The sequence below is a fragment of the Lithobates pipiens genome, unplaced genomic scaffold, assembly GCF_037356315.1.
Source record: "Lithobates pipiens isolate NorthernLeopardFrog02 unplaced genomic scaffold, aLitPip1_a1.2 Scaffold_8, whole genome shotgun sequence".
Classification (NCBI taxonomy): Eukaryota; Metazoa; Chordata; class Amphibia; order Anura; family Ranidae; genus Lithobates; species Lithobates pipiens.
The window spans coordinates 242,526,661-242,547,866 of NW_027507903.1; the positions used below are offsets into that span (position 1 = coordinate 242,526,661).

The window sequence follows — 21,206 nt, forward strand, 5'->3', positions numbered from 1 at the left end:
TCAAAGTGGTAGCCAGGCCAAGTAACAATTTCAGGAGGAGGTCAGCAATGGCAAGCCTTGTATTTGTCAGTGCAGGTTTCCTTAATCCAGCTGCGCAGGACACCCTAGAGCAGCAATCTGGGTACTACAGTCATTTTATTGCCAACTATTTTTCAGAATGAAAAGTAAAAGTAAAATGTTTAGCTTATTAAATATTACATTTTCTATTCAATTACACAGAATCAGGCTTCTTCATAATTAAGCTTATTTGATTTGTAGAACTAACTGAGGAAGCTGTAGCAAGGTAATTTGAATTACTGTATCTTTGAGTTAAAGCATTTGGGTATTTTCAGCATAAACGATTGCTTACTAACCATTTAAAATCGTAAATAAAAGCAATAATCATTTCAATGGGCCAACATTGTCCTTCAAATAAATAACACATGTAACAGTAAGTCTAACAACCTGGATAAAAAGCCCTTGAATTTCCAATGGAATGATTTTTTTTTTTTTTAAAGCTTACCAACACGTTTGTTACAGAGCATATTTCATTAATATGTTTAACCACTTGCTTACTGGGCACTTAAACCCCCCTCCTGCCCAGACCAATTTTTAGCTTTCAGCGCTGATGCACTTTGAATGACAATTGCGCGGCCATACAACACTGTACATGAATGACATTTTTATCATTTTTTTCCCACAAATAGAGCTTTCTTTTGGTGGTATTTAATTACAGCTGGGAGATTTATTTTTTGCTAAACAAACAAAAAAAGATGCAAAAAAAAAAAAATGTTTAATAGTTTGTTATAAAATTTTGCAAACAGGTAATTTCTCTCCTTCATTGAAATGCACTGATAGGCGACGCTGGTGGGCACTGATAGGCACAAATAAGGCAGTACTGATGGGCACGGATGGACGGCACTGATAGATGGGACTGCTGGGCACTGGTACATGGCACAGATGTGGCACTGAGGTGCAGCACTTTGTGTGCGAGGCAGATTGTGGGCACTGATGTGTGGCACTGATGGGTGGCACTTTTTGCTATATTTTAGGTGGCACTGGCAGGGGGCAGGTGGGCACTGATGTGACTGATGTCCCGATCATAGCCGCCGGTGATCGGCTTTTTTTTCTCCTCGCGCTGTCAGCGCGAGGAGGAAAAATAGCCGACTGCCGCCTCTGTTGTGATCACATGATCAGCTGTCATTGGCTGACAGCTGATCACGTGGTAAGGGGTCGGGATCGGCCCCTTGCTCCGATCTGTGATCAGGCGAGTCTCAGACTCGCTGATCACAGAGCATGCCGCGCGTGCCCCTCAGGGGCCCCGCAGGCCACTCGTGCACGGGACGTCGTCAATAGACGTAGTCCCAGCAAAGCAGGTCCGTCATTCGGCTATAGCGCGGATCTCAAGAAGTTAAAGTGTTTTTTCCCCATTTAACCCTCAACTTGAAAAATATTTTAAATTGCTAGCGTTTTGAAACCTTGAACATATATTGAAAAATGTAATGGTAAATCAATGTCACAAAAGTTAAAAAAGTAACATATAAAAACGCAAAAATAAATGTTTAATTATTGCGCTGTCCTGAGGTCACTCTTAAAATGCTCTCAAACAAACAAAACTTGAAACTGCTGTGAGATACACACAATATACAGAATAGGAAAAAAGGATTAGCTGTGCTGAATACATGCTGTGAACTTAAATATTAACTAATAAAGCCATTTCAATGTGTAAGCCTCAACTGGGAAATAATTTCTCCAGGTGGCTCAATACAAGACCCGATGATGAAACCACAGCGATAAATGCAAAAAAAATCTATATATTGCAATATAACTAATAAAATTGTCCAAGTGTCCAATTAGCTCTGGAGTGTCGCTAAATGAATTTTCCACAAGGTAGTAAAATTCCAAACGGTATTCAGATGGTTCCTTAACGCTCTATTCATTAGTGACATAACACTATATCACCCAAGAAATTGTGACAGGGTAAAATAGGAAAAGGTCCTCCAACACCAAAAATACTGCCGCTTACCAGATTGCTAGATCTCTTAAAGAGATCACAAATGCCTGTTGCTCTTTTCCCCAGCCCGGGTCTCTGTATAAGGATGGCAGGAAATTACCAGATGGCCCGTTCAGGTTATCCTCAGTATAACTAATCACTCATTCCCCATGTAAAGAACAGAAAAGCCTCCATAGTGTAACTCTTTAAAATCATTTAATAATAAAAAAAAGTATTGCACTTACAAAATGCCGTATATACAAAAGCGTCTCAGATAGTATTCGAGCCGGCCGGATCACTTTATTAAATTAATATTTAAGTTCACAGCATGTATTCAGCGCAGCTAATCTTTTTTTCCTATCATATATAAAAATGCAATCGGTCAGTCTGACATTCATTGGTTCCTTTGGTAATGTGAGACTCGGGAGAACTCGATCACTCTAAATTATATAATAGAGACCGTTCCATTCCAACTTTGATGCTTATAAATAAAGTTGGTTCATTGTTCAGCGATGGAGAAATACTTAATCAAGTCTGAAATGCTGAAAGAGAAACTGTTAAATAATTATAGCAAGGAAGCAAACGTACAGAAAAGTAGATTACTGTTTCTACAATCCGATTTGCTCTCGAAAGCAGGCCCCTCCCTCAAATGTAATTTAAATATGTAAAAATAAATAAAATTCAATAAATGAAAAAATAAATAAATTCACCACAAATTTATTTTTATTTTTTTTGATCTTTTTGGTGCGCCGCAAGACAAAAAAGCTTGAGAAACACTGACTTAAGTGCTACTTCATTTCAATGTTAAAGATAATTTATTCTAGCCATTGAAATTAATTACCGCTAAAAGTGGCTAGTGTTAAACATGTGCCAAGCAGTTTTTCCTCTCAAAACGCTGCTGCTCCTGGACCTACTGGCAGCGTGTTTTTTTTCTGCCTCTAAACTCATATGTGTGCATGGAGGCCAACATGCAGTGGCGCTTAGAGGCAGGACAGCCAAAAATTACTGGATGTCCGGTTTTAGGACAGTTGGATAAACTTAGTTTATTCCACAGGGAAGCGTGTGAAGTGTGTATATAACAGCTAGCAATAATAGCTCTGTTCTGCTGGCAGGAACGGCTCCTGTGACCAACCCACATACATATACACGCGCGCGCCAAATCACTTTGCGGAAGGGATTCCTTCATTAACACTGTTGGAGGAATCAAGACATTTTCCTTCCTGCACACCGCGGTTGCAGGAAAGAAAAATTACATCATTTATGGCCTGCCTTAAAAATTTCTTCCTGCAGAGATCCAAAATGCCATGTTTGTGCAAGGACTCAGATCCTTCACATGACCGTCCTATCCTATATTACATCGCCCCCCCCCTTACATCACAGTCCCCCTTCACACTAGCCTCCAAAGTAGTGTTCATTCGAAACACGTACAATAGTTAATGAGTAGTTGCTTAGTTGCCAGGATGCAGGACGATCTTTGCAACTAATCATATGCTGGTTAACTTCATAAGTTAACTCCAGCAGCTCCTGTTCTCCCATCTCGAAGGGTCCTGGTTCCCGCACTGCTCTAAGGAGGACAGTGGTGGCAGAGGAAAAACTGGCTCCTAAATGGAGGTCTGGATCTGACCATGACTCAATCTTTACCCAGACCATGGTCTGCCATTTAGTGATGCTTGCCTTAAATTATAGCTAAAATGCTAAGCTTTTTTTTGTGTGTATAACTGGATTAAATACAACTGTCAGGTTGGTATTGCTGTCTGTATCTGTTACAGAGATTCAACTTCTCTATTTGTTCTGTTTAGTGGTAGCACTGAAAGTAAAGAAAAAACAAATCCCAGTGTTAGAACTATACACTTGATCTGAGGTTAATTACCAACCCCTGGAGGTGCTTCTCAATGAGAACAATAAATCCTCCATCTTAGTGTACAGCAGGGGCATCAAGATTAGGCTCAAATATGGGTGTACCCACTATGTACCCCCTTAGAGGATGTCCAACAAGTTATGATCCAAAGAAGACTCTTCTGTAGCGCTTGATATTCAGGGTGAAAGCCCTTTGTTGGATAAGGACCCTGAAGGATCGCATCTGCATAGAAATAGTCGTGAAAAGTTCCAGTTTATTTGGACAGGGACACCAAGTGAAGTGAAGTAAACCAAGTATACTAAGTAAAGAAGCATAACTTGCCAAAGACACAAACCTGTCATTCACCAATGCAGGGGAATCAAAAGCGTTTTTTTGCAGCCATCATGTACAATTTTGAGCTTGATGGGATAAAGCATACTGTAAGGCATTTGACTTGTAAAGGCTCTCTAGAGAATCAGGAAGTGGCACAATTGTATACAGGTGCATCCCATAAAATTAGAATATCAAAAAAATGGATTTCAGTAATTCAATTCAAAAACTGAAAAACTAAATTTTAAATAGATGCGTCACATACAACACACATTGGGACCTCTATTTCCAAATAAAATGCAAAATTTCCCAGTCAGTGATGATTTGGGGAGCCATGTCCTCCGCTGGTGTTGGTCCACTGTGTTTTATCAAGTCCAAGGTCAGTGCCTCAATCTACCAAGAAATTCTAGAGCATGCTTTCCTCTGCTAACCAGCTTTATGGAGATACCGATTTAATTTTCCAGCAGGACTTGGCACCCGATCAAACTGCCAAAAGTACCAATACCTGGTTTAATGATTATGGTATCACTGCTGGATTGCCTGACCTAAACCCCATAGAGAATCTGTGGGGTATTGTCAAGAGGAAGATCAGAGGCATTAGACCCAAGAATGCAGATGAGCTGAAAGCCACTATTCAAAGAAACCTGGACTTCCATAACACCTACTCAGCAGTGCCACAGTTTGATCGTCTCCATGCGACGCTGCACTGATGCAGTCATTCATGCAAACAGAGCCCAAGTATTGGAGTGCATACTATACTGTACATGGACATATATTTTTCAGTAAGCCATTCTGTATTAAAAACTTTATTGGTCTTATGCAATATTTTAATTTTCTGAGATACTGAATTTTGGGTTTTCACTAGCTGTAAGCCATAATAAAAAAAAAAAAAAGAAATACTTGAAATGTATCACTCTGTGTAACACATCTATATAAAATATAAGAGTTCCACTTTTTGAATTGAATTACTGAAATAAAATTAACTTTTGATATTCAAAATTTTATGAGATGCATCTGTATTTATATTTTAGCTACGGCATTTTCTGGTCTTTTTGTAGAACAAGGTCATGATCCCTATACAACATACATGATCAGGAACCAAAGAAAGGTTTTTCCAGTGCTCCAAGGATTTGCCTGCTCGCTTTGGCCTTCAAAATTCATATGTGGAAGGTAGCAGGGTCAACAGCTCAAGCTCTCCAAAAAGTAAGTGGTCCAGGCTCCTCTGATCCCTCTGGGGGCCCATGACACAAATATTGATTTGTTGGAGCCCATTATTCGCATCCTTGGCTCGATCTCAGAACAATTTCCTCCACCACCGAGCGTAGTAGGTCTGCATAACACCAAAAGTTGTGAGGAGGACTACAGGTAAGGTGGTGCTTTAGCAAGTGGACAGGCTAAGAGGCACGCTTTTTGGTCTCAAACGGTATCTGTTTTTTTTTCTGGGTGGCATATTTTGTGGTTTGGCAGATCTTCTATATGATTTTTAGATGAACCTGCGCTAATTATCCAGGTGACTACCGGTCACCAGAATAGACAAGTAAGGGTAATTTTCCCAGGGTTGTATTTATTCCATTAAAAAAATGTGAAATATCCAGTCACTTGAGATTTTCCTCACTTCCTGTGATATCAGAGACAGAAAGTAAAAAAATGTCACCGTAACAAAAAAAAAAAATCTTCGCACACGGATTGTGTTGCACAGTTAAAGCAGAACTAACTTTTGCAATACTTCTCTCCGTTTCCACAGTTTGATGCCCATGAGGTCCCTCGCTGGCTTCTTTTCCTCTGGGTTCTGGTCCTCAGCCATCTTAATTGCAGAAGTGATGTCATCCCACGCTGACCAAACAAGCCGAGTCATACTGGCACACAAGTACTGTGCCAGCATGTAAATGGAGCTCCACATGCACAATCTACAGAAGACTACAGACAGGTAGATTTTATTGATTTTATTGCCTGCAATTAGGAGTCTGCTCACTTTATTTTTATTTTTTTACATTTTAGACTTTAGGTCTGCTTTAAGCATGGCAAGGCTATGTGATTTACTCTTTTCGAATCACATAACAAAAATTGGAAGCGCAGTTCATGCGGGCACATATTTTCTCCTAAATGCAAAATGTTATCCATACTCTCGTAGATTTCAATGGGCAATAATATTTTTTTGGTTCATCTTTATTGTTTTTATATAAATGAGCTCCTCTGGTTCTTTTCTCTACATTTGCCAACAGCATAAAACAGGTTTTGAATCAGAGAAAAGCACAGGGAATGAATTGATGCAAGTGTGGGCTGTTCAGAGCACTGAACTGCATTGCAGCACAGTAAGGAAAAAAAAAAAAACCTTCCTGCACAATATTCTCTGCATTAGCACTCATTAAGGAAGGCCACAAGACGGGAAGGTAGTAGATATTGCACATTACCTTGAGCAACTGTACTGCATGGCATGTCTTTTTAAAGTTAATGCAAACTTTCGCACATGTACAAAGAAAATACATGTTAACATGCTTTACATGGAAGAATCATCTGTAAGCATACAAAAATATGTGGGATGGGGGTTTGACCTGTATAAAACTATATACTTTGAACCACTGCCCAAGTCCATTGTTAATTAGCTGTTTGGGTTGCTGTCTACTTCTACAGACTCTATAAAGTATGTTATTTAAAGCGGAGGTCCACCCCAAAGTGGAGCTTCCGCTCATTGGAACCCTCCCCCCCTCCGGCGCCACAATTGGCACCTTTCAGGGGGGAGGGGGTTGCAGGTACCTGTACAGTATAGTTATCTGCATCCACTTCCGGCGTAGATTCTGCAGAATCTACGGCCCTTTCCGAAGGTCCCCCGCTGCCTGCTGGGAAACACACGGATCCCAAAGACAGCGGGGACCATCCTTATTGCGCAGCAGGGTACCGGGAAAAGAAGCCGCAAGGCTCCACTTCCTGATTCCCATACCCAAGATGGCGGCGGCAGCACCCAAGAGAAGATCGAGAGATTGGCTTTGGGTGCAGACATCGCGGGCGCGCTGGGCGGGTAAGTGTCATTTTAAAAGTCAGCAGCTGCAGTATTTGTAGCTGCTGGCTTTTAAAAAAAAAAAAAAACACAAATACCTGGTCACGCACACATAAGGACAGGCAGTAAAAAGGTCTATTTAATAATATTTTATAAAACGGATATAGAATACTCTGAGGACACAGTAGCTTATTTTGTCATAATGTAGTTTTAGTATAGGAAAAATATAAAATGACTTTTTCTTTAAAGAAAATCTGCACTAACAAAAATAGAGAGGCCACCATTTCTAACCTTCCAAAAACGTTAAATGTATTGGATCAGCATGATGACTTCAGTTAACACTTTTAGGCTGGGTTCACACTACAGCACGGAGCAGCTCACAGCAGGGGACTGGTGCGTCTCCATTCACTGGTTCAGGTCCGATTTTAGCCCAAATTTTTGGCTGAATTCAGACCTGAAAAAAAATGGACCAAAGGATGAAGAGGACTCCTGTGCAATTCGTATTTGGAGCTGATCCGGAGACATGCGAACCGGCTCCATAGTAAGGCGGTCAAAATCTCCTATGCAAATTGGAACCACATCCAATTAGCAATAGTGTGAACCCAGCCTTAAAGAGGAAGTAAACCCTAATGGGTTTACTTCCTCTTTCATTCCCTACAAAGGCAAAGCATAATGGACTACTATGCATCGCATAGTAGTCCATTATGTGTCACTTACCTGACACAGGAGCCAGCGATGCCACCGCTGTTCCCAGTAGTCCGGCGCATCCATCTTCTCGGTGGGGTCTCCCTGCTCCGCCACGGTCATTCGGCGAAGCTGCGATGACATCACTCTGATTATACTGATCATTCGTCGTTGACGGTGCCATGCTCCGTGCGCCTGCACGCTGCTCTCTACGGTGCATGCGCCGTAGACAGCGGTGCCCGTCTTTCGGCAAATATCTCCTAAACCGTGTAGGTTTAGGAGATATTTCTTAGATTAGATTATTCCTAGATTAAGGCTTACCTGTAGGTCAAAGTGTGCTGTAAGGGTTTACAACCACTTTAAAGTAATATATCCATTATATCGGTAAAGTCAATGATCGGCAACATATCAGGAGTTCAGACTTTACATGTTATATGCTTGTGCAGGGTCCTCGAATGCACTGAATTAATTGGATTAGCAAACAACCCACAGAGAAATGCAGTCATTGTTTGGTAATGCTTTTATTGCACCATAAAAAAAATAAAAAATAAAAAAAATAATGGCTTTCAAGTAAACTTTGCAATTTAACAACCCTCTGTCCCAGTCACAGATCTTACTATATGCAACTGACATTAACTTCACATAGAAGTACTATAAGCACTTGTGTCTTGCAACATCAGTGGGTGTTTAGCAATAAAGAAGCACAGCAAAAACATTAACCACCGAAAGTTTTTACCCTTCATGACCAGGCCAATTTTTGCTATTCAGCACCGTGCTAATTTAACTGAAAACTGCTCAGTCACGCAACACTGTACGCAAAATACATTTATATATCTTTTTTTCCATATAAATAGAAGTTTCTTTTGGTGGTATTTGACTACCATTTTTTTTTTTATCGTAAATGAAAAACACAAATTTTGAAAAACATGATCTCTTCAGCTTTCTGTTGTAAAACACACAAAATAAAAATAATTCTTTCATACATTTAGCCCAAAACATATTCTTCTAAATGTCTTTGGTAAAAACCAAACTGCATTTTTTGGGGACACTACTATTGGGGCCACTAGTCTAGTTCTGATCAAGATACTGATCTGTACAGGCACTATACTAGTTATAAATGTGACTTAAGAAAATGTATACATTTTAGTAAAAAACCTAAATAAATAATGGGAATCTAAATAATGTGAAAATCATTAGTGAAAAAAAATTTCAAAGATCAATTATCAGATAAAAAACATTTGACTGTGACTCAGATGTCCAATAAATTTGAAAAACTAAAACCAAAAGATGTATAATGGTGCAACACAGTGTAGATAATGTCCCATGTGAAAGTACAACAAAACTGTAGTTGATCTTGTTTGTTTAAACAAAAATAGTGCTTGACCACGTGGACCCTTCACCTCTGTAAATCAATAGTGAATGGAGGCTTACCAGATCACCGGTCAGTATGCGCAGATATGGACACATAGACGTTTCGATGCGGAAAGCCGGAAAACGACCCCCTCCTTCGGATATCTCGTAATCACCGAATCAGCTCGAATCCTCTCGTAAGCCACTCTGCGCGGATACGAACACGTAGTAGTTTTGATACAGGAAGCCGGAAGACAACCCACTCCTTCAAATATCTTGTAGTCACCAAATCAGCTCTGATCCTCTCATAAGCCTCGAAGCGTCATATCACCAAAAAACAAAAATAAAAGTGCGCCAAATCGTGTAGTAAGGTTTGAACAAATTTTTATTCTTATTCAACCGAATGGTTTAAGCGCTAAAAAGACATTAGCGCAAAAAAAAATAAAAAAATGAACGAATGCTAAAGCACAAAGGGTGAGCGTAGCCACGCTCACCCTTTGTGCTTTAGCATTCGTTCATTTTTTATTTTTTTTGCTAGCAATTTGTTCATTTTTAACGATACGTTTACTTTCGTATGACTCGGTGGAGTCATTTTTTAGCGCTTAAACAATTCCGTTGAATAAGAATAAAAATTTGTTCAAACCTTACTACACGATTTGGCGCACTTTTATTTTTGTTTTTTGGTGATATGACGCTTCGAGGCTTATGAGAGGATCAGAGCTGATTTGGTGACGAGATATTTGAAGGAGCGGGTTGTCTTCCGGCTTTCTGTATCGAAACTCCTACATGTTAGTATCTGCGCAGAGCGGCTTACGAGAGGATTCGAGCTGATTCGGTGATTACGAGATATCCGAAGGAGGGGGTCGTTTTCCGGCTTTCCGCATCGAAACGTCTGTGTGTCCATATCTGCGCATACTGACCGGTGATCTGGTAAGCCTCCATTCACTATTGATTTACAGAGGTGAAGGGTCCACGTGGTCAAGCACTATTTTTGTTTAAACAAACAAGATCAACTACAGTTTTGTTGTACATTCACATGGGACATTATCTACACTGTGTTGCACCATTATACATCTTTTGACTTTTTGGTTATCGGTTTTCAAATTTATTGGACATCTGAGTCACAGTCAAATGTTTATCTGATAATAGATCTTTGAAAAAAAATTTCACTAATGATTTTCACATTAATTTAGATTCACAATATTTAGATTCCCATTATTTAGGTTTTTTACTAAAATTTATACATTTTCTTATTAAGTCACATTTATATTTAGAGGTTAAGCGCTGCACTTTTTTTTCCTGTTTCGTTGTGCCCAGTATCCTGGTTATTGTGTTCAGCTGCAGATTTTTATTTTAATTTTTTTACTAAGCGCAGATTTTCTACTTCTTACTATACTAGTTATGGTGGTGATCAGCGACGAATAGGGTGACTGATAGTGTAGAGGGCAATCTGGCGCTAATTGATACTGGCTGGTAGTGACACTAACACAATAATTAGTGAGAATACTGTACACACACTGTACTAATGGCACTAGCTGAGAGACTAGGATCGGGAGGGCAATAAAGGGGTTAACTGTGTGCCCAACAAGCGTATGGGTGCTGCTTTTACTTAAATATCTGACTGGAGTCTCTTCTTGCTTTGGCCTCATGCACACTGGACATTCTTACAGCTGCTGTTTTTGGCTTCAGGCATTTTTTTTATGCAGCCAATAAACACCCCAGCATGTTATCTTATGTGTCCATGCACACATAGCCCATTATAAGCATTTTTTGGCAGGGGAGTTTTCGGGCTGGAAAAACCCCCACCAAAACTAGTGCGTTTAATAGGAGCTTTAAAAGCTTACAAATCACAAGAAAAAAAATGCAGCAATTCTGCTTTTATCAGCATTTTTGAGCCATAAGTTTTAGTGAGTAAAGTTTTGCAAAAAAAAAAAAAAAAAAAAACAAAAAAAAAAAAAAAAAAAAACGCACCACCAAAAAAACATTACTTTTACAGCGACAGCTTTCTACAGCTAAAGCTACTGGCATTTTTATAATGTCCGGAGTGCATGAGGCCTTTCAGTTATAAAAGGTTAACAAAGCTGGGAGAAATCCAGCCAGATCTGTGTGCTGCGTTTACCAACACAAATCTCTGTGCCGTGATTGGCCACAACCGTTCAGCAGGTATACAGCCAAAATTATAGGTTGTAACCTGCTGACAAACTTGTGTTGTGTACAATCACAGGACAGGACGCACATACACTCCTGTAAACCAGAAGTGCATCTGTGCTGCCTGCAAGCAGTAAATGTACGGTTAGCGAACGGCAAGTGGTTAAGCATCGCATTAACGTCTTGACTCCTTTCCCACCCATGCGTAGACACTAAAGGTGTGAAACGCATCAAGGCATTTGTGCTTCTAGATATATTGACAGTTCACAGAAAAAGATAAGATATACCGTACCTTTGCAACTTTCCTCCAGTTAAGACAGTCAAAGAAGTAATATGTTCCCCTCTCATATGTGTTTGTTTTCATTGTTGGTTCCATTCCAGGTGCCCTGGTTATCCATACCCGCTCTTCTTTATGATATCTCCAGTCTCTGTTGAAACTAAAATGAGAAACATTTTCAGGGTTATATTTTGCATCTCACTTTGTACCAATATCACCAGCGTATAAAAAAAGAAAAGAAAAAAAAAAAAAAAAAAAGTGTTCCATTTCAGCAGTTATATGTCATTTACAGAAGGACCAGAAAAGATCATAGGCATCGTAAAAGTAGTGCACAACCTCCCAAGGTGGGGCCCGGGTATGTACCATGTCACTACTAGTGGTGGTGTCTCCCCAGGGAAATACAGGATTGTTACCTTTGACGTCTTATCCATCACCAGTGACAAGTTTACTTTGTGAGGATAGATTCTGTGTATGATTTAAATATGGAAAGTGTATTATTTCACTTTCCATATTTTTTTATAAAATGTTAGATGTTGAATGTGCATTTATATTTATGTTTTGCATGGCTATTTTGTTGTAGTTTATGCACTTATGTACATAGACACAATAAATTATCAGCAAATGCACAAAAATAAAAGCATCATCCTTAAAAGTTTCCAGCATTTCAACAGCAAAGACATTCTTCAGTCATTATAAATCCACCTGCAATTAGCACAGAACATTCTTGCAAAAGGGAGTAAATCATAATCTATACATGTTAAAAGAATGCGCTAATGGGCAGAAGCACACACAAAATACATGCAGTACAAGCATCAAACATACAGGTTACCACATACTCATGGGGACAAAAGGACTCTTAAGCTGACCATACACCTATAGATTATCTGCAGATTTTCTATGGTTAGATGGAAAAAGTGCAAAAGATTTCGCCATGTTCACTAAACTGTGTGGATGGAGGAATCTCCCACTTTTTCCATCTAACCATAGAAAATCCGCAGATAATCTATAGGTGAATGGCCAGTTTAAAATAACATTCCAATCTTGGTATGTTCACAGCACAGTAGAAATAAAGCTGTGGTCAACTCCCTTTTGCCATGACAGGTAAATGTCAGTTTGTTGAAGTAAACAGTATTGTAAGGCCTCATGTACACACATCGCATGTCTTTACATAGGATTTTGAATGACTGAAATAGGGTCATTCTGTGCATACACTGACGACACAATGACGACTTATTCAGGGCTGACATGTACACTCCAATATTGTGTAATATGTGGTGGCACCCCTGGCTACACATTTAATATGTAGACTGAGCAGCAGTGACCAATAAAGTCCCGTGTGCGCTGGATGTAAGTTAGTACAAACTATTATATGTGTACAGTTGCAAATATGGTCTTTATGCCAGAACTGTAATGCAGACTTTTCTAGCTTTGGTTTACGCAAGTATATTCTGTGGAATAAAATAAACCTGTGTGCATGGGCCCATAGGATACAATAGTGCTGCATTCAGTTCTGTATAAAATTACAGATTTGAGTGTAGATAATTGTACACCCGTGTGCATAAGCCTCAAGTTAAATGAGCTGAGATTTCAGGTTGTAGTGGCATCATTACAGATTTCCATGAATTCAATACTTGAATATCAAGTCCCTTACTAAATTCTTCCAGACTCTGGCCTCTCTCAGCTTCTTCCACATGGAAGCCATAAGAGGAGATTCTAGAAGAAAAAATTCTAATACATTTATATACACAAATAATTTTTTTTTTGCTGTGATCAAAATAAGGAAATTATAATAAACCAATATATATTTTCCTATTGTCTGTCTGAAAATTGCTTAATACTTATACATACAGCTCGACTGCGGCTAAAAGCTGTAAAACATCCCCTCCATTCATGTAATAGAGATAGAAAAGAAGGTCTTCTCCATATCGGCCAAGTTTTATTGCAGCCAACTAGAAACAAGAAAAAAAAGAAAAAGAAAAGAGAAGTACATTAGTACAATCCTAACTATATGCTTTTTTTGCGCACACTCTAAAATATTTTTCATGGAGTCTACTGGAGGGGCGCAGAAAGTCATTAACTATCCATTTATGTATTACTCAGGATTAATAAAGTTTTCTACCACTTTAATGGTCTAAGCCACAAAGCAATGGTGGAATGAGAAGCTAGTGCACCTTTATAGGGACCATCCAGAATGAAAGTCATTCTCTTTCTAAAGAAAGCAGTGGCTGAGGGATAAACCCACACAGCCCAAACTACATGGAGATAATGGAGGGAAATCTCCTGAGGAATTGGAGCCAGACAGAAGTATGCAAAAAAAAAAAAAAATGCCCTGGTAGAGGATAAAAATGACCTTATGCAATAAGGAAGTTCTTGCCTCAACACCATCTTGTCCAAGACCAGAAAGGGTTCTGGAATTTTGCAGAGGTGATGACTTCAGAAACAACACCTCATCAGTAACAGTGACAAGAGGTCGGGTTCTCTAATGATTAATGTATCCCAGCCAAGAAAAGCTAATCTGGAAGGGGCTGGAGAGACTCATATCATGTGGAGTGATCGAATCTGTTTAAAGCCCATCTCTGACCAACATTTACACACCTCTCCAGAACCCTAACTAAATCCCCTGCCTCCCATGGCCACCAAAATACCTGGTGTCAGAGTTCAGTGACGTTGTGTTACAGTGCTTGGATTGCTAGGCCTAAGCACTGCATTATGGGAAGTTACATGCTCATCTATATCCAAAAGCTCCAGGTAGTTGCACTGTAAGCCACAGAAAAAGGAGTGATGGAGGAGAACTAATAGTGGCAAGTAAAAAAAGTGGTCCGAGGTGGACTTCACACAGGGCAGTCACTTTAACCTAAATGGGAAAGCTAACTGTTGCTTTAAACAAATCTTTGTCCAACTTTGTGTTAACTCTTAAAAAACAAACAAAAAACTATGCTTTGCCCAGTAGGTAATGATTTATTGCTCCCCTGCCTAGAAACATATGCTTACCTTTCCTGTATGCCCTGCTATTCCTGTGGCAGAAGAGAAGCTCCCTTATTACTCCCAGGTATGGAGCAGGGTGAGACTAATTTCTCTTCCTCTCCCGTGACAGCAATGGTGCTCAATTGGCCCTGCACTATCACAGAGGAGCAGGGAGGGGTCTTCTCGGCTCTGCGTAAATTCCGTTTAGAGTGACTGTACATTTACACAAGGATATCTTTTCCTTGCTTCCATGATTGAACAAACCAGCAGGAGATCAAAGAAACTGATGAGCTGCTGCTGGGGGAGAGGGCATTAACGCAACTTTGTCCTGCATGAGCAACGCTCAGCTCTGCTTTAAGATTCAAACCTAAAAATATCACTTGCTCCAGGCATTGTAGGGGCTTGCTAATACAATTTAACAACTAACTAACTCAATAATTTGTTCATATAAACACATTGCACAGGAATGGTTAGGTGCTGATGCAAGTGATAAAATCTGGGGGGGGGGGGGTGGCAAAGTTTACAAAATGAAAAATCACTATAGAAGGTCTGCCCTCAAAAATATTTTAAACATAAGGAAACATTTGTTTCCACTAACAATTTCCCAAATGACTGCTCACAGCATGCACAGAATTACTGCTTTGCAATAACTTATTAAATCCCAAAGTTTGAAAAGACACTCACCTTATCCCTAATGTGTATGTTCGTTAAGTACTCAGAAGGGACGTGGAAATCTAGAGGGAAGGCGAAAAGAGAATGAAAACTGGAAAAAAAAAAAAAAAAAAAAAAAAAAAGGGGGGGGGGGGGGGGTACTTGCTACATGTAAAAGTCATAAAAATAAAATGAAAAGCCAAGACAAATTAATCAAAAAAAATAATAAATAAAAAGGATCTGGCTATTTTAGAATAGAAAAATTTTCTTTCATCGAACCATCACACAAAGTAACCAAGAAAAACATACCGATATCTTGTGGTCGACATGGTGAGGATGCCCATGGCGATGCAAACTTCGGATAAAGATTTCTAGGTTTAAAATCAAAACAAGGATATAAGCACAAAAAACAGAACTGTGTCAAATACAATTCATGTTAATAGAAGATTACATTTTTTTATTTTTTTTTAATTAGTTGTTTTTGGTGCCAGCATCTAGGAGCAGGCTGCATTTACCACAAGGACCAGAGGTCTTAAGTGCCAATCTATGCTCAAGACCTGCAAAAAGCCAATGCAGATCCGATAGGCACTGACCCACATCAAGCTTGCAGCAAATTTAAATGGGAGAACTTTTGGAAATCCTCATCACTATAAATTGTGCTGGGGTTACTGACTGGAGAAAGATAGAAGCCAAAGCATTCCTAACAGCCGGAAGGAGAGGTCAACAATGGCAGCCTACTTGTTTTATGACAGGTGTTCTTTAACCACTTGAGCTCCGGAAGGATTTACCCCATTAATAGTCATAGCATATTGCGACTTAGGACTACGCTACTTTAACTGCCAATTGCACGGTCATGCAATAGAGCTTTCTTTTGGTTGTACTTGATGACCACTGTTTTTTTTACATAAATGAAAAATAGACCGAAATTAAAAAAAAAAAAAAAAAAAAACACCACACCAACACCACACAAGATTTTCTACTTTCGGTTATAAAACATATCCAATAGCTAGAGATAGATAGATAGACATAGAAATATATCTTTTTTTTAAACTGATCAATCCTTGTGTACCGGACTATAATTTCTTGAAGCCCCAAAATGCTGGGAAAGTAAAAGTAGCACCCCCTAAATGACCCCCCTTTTTGGAAGTTAGACAGTCTGAGGGATTTAATAAGAGGCACGGTGAGAGTTTTTTTAAAAGTCGTAATAAGTCTATTAAAATAGAATTAGCTTTTTCTACTCTTCCCCCCCCCCCCCCTCTCATCAACATACTGTCTAAGCCAGAAGTCCATGTCCACCACCTTCCAAGACTTTCAGGGCAGGCCCGAAGACCTACACCCCACCAGTCACACGTGCAAAAAAGACAAAGTAGTGACACTGTGTACACTGTAGCTGCTGACTTAATAAGGGCGCTTACCTGTCCAGTGAGCCCACAATGTTGGTTATAAAAGCTACTTGCGCCTGCTGTCACTTATGCTGACCATACAAAAACAAGGTCTTCTGTCTCGAATTTTAATTTCAAGAACGTTTGTTCGAATTTCTAATCGTTCGTGGGGTCAAATCAACGTTAGTTTGCGACCACGGTGACAGGAAAATTTGAATGAGCAGAATAGAAAACTTTCAGACAGTGTATGGTTTTTGTACAGAAATTACATTTTAAAACTGAATGTTAAAAGCAAGTGACATTTTCAAACATTCTTTCATTCAGCAACTTGATACGTATATTGCCAGTATGTGGCTCAGTTTACACCTATGCAGTTAGCTCTTGATCCGTTTCTCAAGTGCTTTTTGCTATGCGTTTTGCATTTTTTCGGCCAATTTGTTTTTAGGCAGATTAAAAAATGCAAATCACGGGCAAAAGAAAAAAACAAAACAAACACTACATGCTTTTCTGCAGCTTCAACATTGGAATCTATTGAACCAAAAACGTTCTGAACACAATGTTCTGTGTAGTTAAAAAAAAAATAAAAAAATAAAAAAAAAGTCCTTGACCCTTTCCAAATACACAGTGGCTGAAAAAAGAATAGATGTGAACCTGTCCCATAGGAAACCATGTAAAATTGACTGCAATTCTACAAATAGTACCAAAAAACAGATAGGTGTGAACCAGGTCTAAGACGTTTAGTAGCAGCAGCATGCTTTTTTTGTATCGCCTGCCATAATGGGGTTAAAAAAAAAAAAAAAAAAAAAAAGAGCAGATACTATAAGGGGTTAATTTATACTGTGAAACAGTGAAAGTAATAATATATAATCAATTCATCCAGAAGTAGGATATATGGGCATTTTAACTAGGAGTCAGACATGAAGCTATATGAAAAGGGAGGAAGGAAGATATAAATCTTTTATATTAAAGTACTACTAAACATAGTTACATAGTTAGTCAGGTCGGGAAAAAATAAAAAATAAAAATTAGACACAAGTCCCTCTAGTTCAATCAAAAAAAAAAAAAAAAAAAAAAAAAAAAAAGTTGAAAAGCTAAAAAAGAAAAAAAAAAAGAAAAAAAAGCTGAGACTTTCATGGATATGAGCATTTTAAATATAATGCACAATACTAGTAAATGTTTACTTTATATGTAATTGTAGGGCTGAAACTACTAATCGATTAATCGACAACTAATCCATTATGAAATTAATCGGATTATTATTTTTAGAATCGATTAATCGGCCAGTAACATAATGGGGTTTAAAAAAAAACTAAAATGAGCCCTTTAAAGTACAAAGAGCAAATAATCGCTACTGTAAATATTACTTTCACAGTTCTACGGTAAAAAAAAAAAAATGAACCCATTAAAGTAGCGATTATCTGCTTTTTTTTTACTACAAAGGGCTAATTTTAGTCTTTTTTAAACCCATTATGTTACTAAATGTCTTAGAACTGGTTCACATCTGTGTGTTTATTGGCGCTTTTTGCAGAACTGCACTACAGTTCATTTACATGGTTTCCTATGGGGTTCATATTTGTGCTTTTTTTCATCCGCTGCGTATTTGTAAAGGGTCAGGGACCCAAAACAGTGCTTCTTTGGTTCAATATACTTCAATGGAGAAGCTGCAGAAAAGCATGTAATGCATTTTTGAAGCAATTTGTGTTTTTTAATCTGCCCAAAAAAAATTAAAAAATGCAAATTGCAGTAAAATCACGTGCGCAGGAGAAAAAAAAAAAAAAAAAAAAAAAAAAACGCACAGCAAAAAGCACTACAGAAACAGATCAAAAGCAAACTGCACAGGTGTGTACCGAGCCTTATGTTGGCCACATGGATCAATTTTCAGATGAGAATAATCAGACGAAAACTCTTTTGTAGATTCACTGAATGAAAGAATTTTGTTTGAAATTTTCAGTTTTTAACATTCTGTTTATAAAATTTATTTCTGAATGAAAACCACATACACTGTCTGAAAATTCCTTCGACCAAGCAGTTTTCTATTATTTCCAAATTTTCCCGTCACTGTGGTTGAAAATGAACGTCAATTTGACCCACTTTTTTTTTTTTAAGGTTATTAACGGATTAATCGAAACAATAACCGGCCAACTAATCGATTATGAAAATAATAGTTAGTTGCTGCCCTATGTAATTGCAATGCCTTATATTACCTTCAGTCTTTCAGCCTCCACCTTCTCTGGGTTCAGATGCTGATCTTGCCTGCACAGTGTCTTTTTTTTAAAGCAACAAACCCGGCATACCCTGCTGACGCTTCTGGCTCCTCCTGCCTTCAGAGTGCCCCAATGGCAAGCTGCATAGTATGGAGTATCCACCCCTATAGCACAGTAAAAAAACAAACTTCTGCCTTTAGAGCCACTCACTTCCTGCCCAGGACTACATGGTCCCATGAGGCATTGCTCCTCAGACATTTATAAGTTCTCAGGCTCTTACCGACATATGGACAGTGTACTGAGCTGTATGTGTGCTGCACTGTGTATACGGACACGTATGGATGTTTACTGAGCTGTATGCGTGCTTCATTGTATTTCCTGATATGCAAACAAAAAATGCATTCTGTATGCAGGCCAACTAATCGGCTGACAGATTATGAAAATAGCGGACAACATTGATTAAGCGATTAGTTGTTTCGGCCCTACACATCACATTTTTCAGATATTTGTAAAAAAAAAAAAAAAAAAAAAAAAAATTGAAAACCATTTATCATTTTCCTTCCACTTCACAATTACGGGTCACTTTGTGTTGGTCTATCAAATAAAATCCCAATAAAATACATTTATGTTTTTGGCTGCAACATGACAAAATGTGGAAAATTTCAAGGGATATGAATACTTTTTCAGCACACATCTTGGTCATGTCAAAGTCACAGCTGTTCTGTGCACACTTCATGCATTATCTCAAGATGTGGAGATAGCAGGTCTGAGCAATTATGCGAAGGAAATCTGTGTGTTGTCAAGCCTCAAGATTCAGAAACGGACACAGAAAAACAAACGGGTTCTTCCATGTACCCCGTTCACATCACAATGGCATGATGGTGCAGGGCTGAAAAACGCAGCTTGCATCATTCCACGGCAAACTGGATGTCACCACGTTACTGCAAAGCAGCATAACGTACTGCCCTACTGTGTACAGGCCTTAAGAGAAGTGTCACAATGTAAGGCTTCGGGGAGGAAAAAAAAAAAAAAAAGTAAGCAGTGCAATGCACAAAAATGTGAATTGCACCGCTCCCTACCAAAGACACCAAATGCTGCATTTTACCATGCAGGCTAGGGTGAACCTTACCTAAGGGTCAGGCAAGTTTTCGGCTTTCTAGTTAGGCATTTGATGGATGTTAACTGTATATTGTAGGGTTTTGCGTAAGGAAAGCATTAGTGGAGCTTAAGACTTGTTTTTAAGTCCATAACCTTATAAAAAGGGACATGTGCCCTGTGCTGAAACCAATGCGCTGCAAAGTAATCAGGTTCTAAGCTTGAAGTGAGAGCAACATTTTTGTTGAGCTGCAATTTTACTGATACAGGTAAAGTATACCTATGTCTTTATACATTTATGAAAAAGTCAGGAGTCCCAGTTTCCCTTTAAAGGTGACAACAAAAAAATACAATTAAAAAAAAGGGACAAGAAAGAAAACAAACATGGGCAAAAAGAAATACAGGGGGTTTAAAACCGGAAAAATATTCTCCAACAGCAGCTTGAAGCATATTTCAGCCGGAGCTCGCATTAGCTGAGCCTGGAACATCCCACCTGTTAGAACTTGGAAAATATGTGAACGGAGGGCCAGGACGACAGACTTGCAAAACTGGGTGACAGATGCTTGATGCTCAAAAGCCCAGGCTACATCTACATCCCTGGTGCAATGGGTTCTGATGGGAAAAGGGAGAAACCTGAAATGAGTTGCCTGATCCACCTGGAAAGGAAGGCTCTTCATAAGAAAGAGCTGCTTACTCAGAAACATGCCTAACCAATATGATGGAAACCAAGAAAGGAATTTTCTTATTCAAAAGAAGTTCTCTGAAGAGCAGAGAGCATCAAGTTGAAATCCTAAAGTGACACAATAGGTCAAACTGGAGGAATTAAAAGGAGCAATTCCTTGGAGAAAAGCTTGGATTAAAAAAAAGGGACTGCAAGGAGTTTCTGGGAAAAAAATAAAAATAAAAAAAATGATAAAAAACAAAACCGGTCCCTTTAGAATGGCCAAAATACAAATATTAGAGTATTCCCTTTTATTGAACCAGGCAAAGCAAGACTCCCAGGTGCAAAGGTAAATCTTGCAGGAGTTGGATTTTCTTGATCTGAGCAGGGTGAGAATAACTCGGAGACCCTCATCTTTTATAACTTGGGATTCAAATGCCCATTAAATCATTGCCTGAGAAGAAAGATGGAACAGGCCCTGCACAGCAAGTCTGGTCTGTCCGAAGAAGGCCAGTGCTAGACCGAATAGGTCTGTATGCAACAGCACATTCTTTTGGACCAATTTAATGAAAATCACCAGGACCCTTTCCTCCCCTATCCTGCAGAGCAGGTGAGGGAGAATCTTCATCGGCATAAACTAGGTGAAATGGCACACA

At 38.9% G+C, this 21,206-nt stretch overlaps 1 protein-coding gene across 6 annotated transcripts in view; it reads right to left on the bottom strand.

Moving 5' to 3' along the window:
* Positions 1–21,206, bottom strand: part of CNOT2 (CCR4-NOT transcription complex subunit 2) — a 124,278-nt gene that overhangs the window by 3,379 nt on the left and 99,693 nt on the right. For all 6 annotated transcript variants that reach the window (XM_077468858.1, XM_077468860.1, XM_077468862.1 and 3 more), the window contains 4 exons: positions 15,518–15,579; positions 15,242–15,291; positions 13,442–13,542; positions 11,609–11,753 (listed from right to left, as the gene is read on the bottom strand). In XM_077468858.1, coding sequence (XP_077324984.1) covers positions 11,609–11,753; positions 13,442–13,542; positions 15,242–15,291; positions 15,518–15,579 — 358 coding nt within the window. The remainder of the gene's footprint in view (positions 1–11,608; positions 11,754–13,441; positions 13,543–15,241; positions 15,292–15,517; positions 15,580–21,206) is intronic.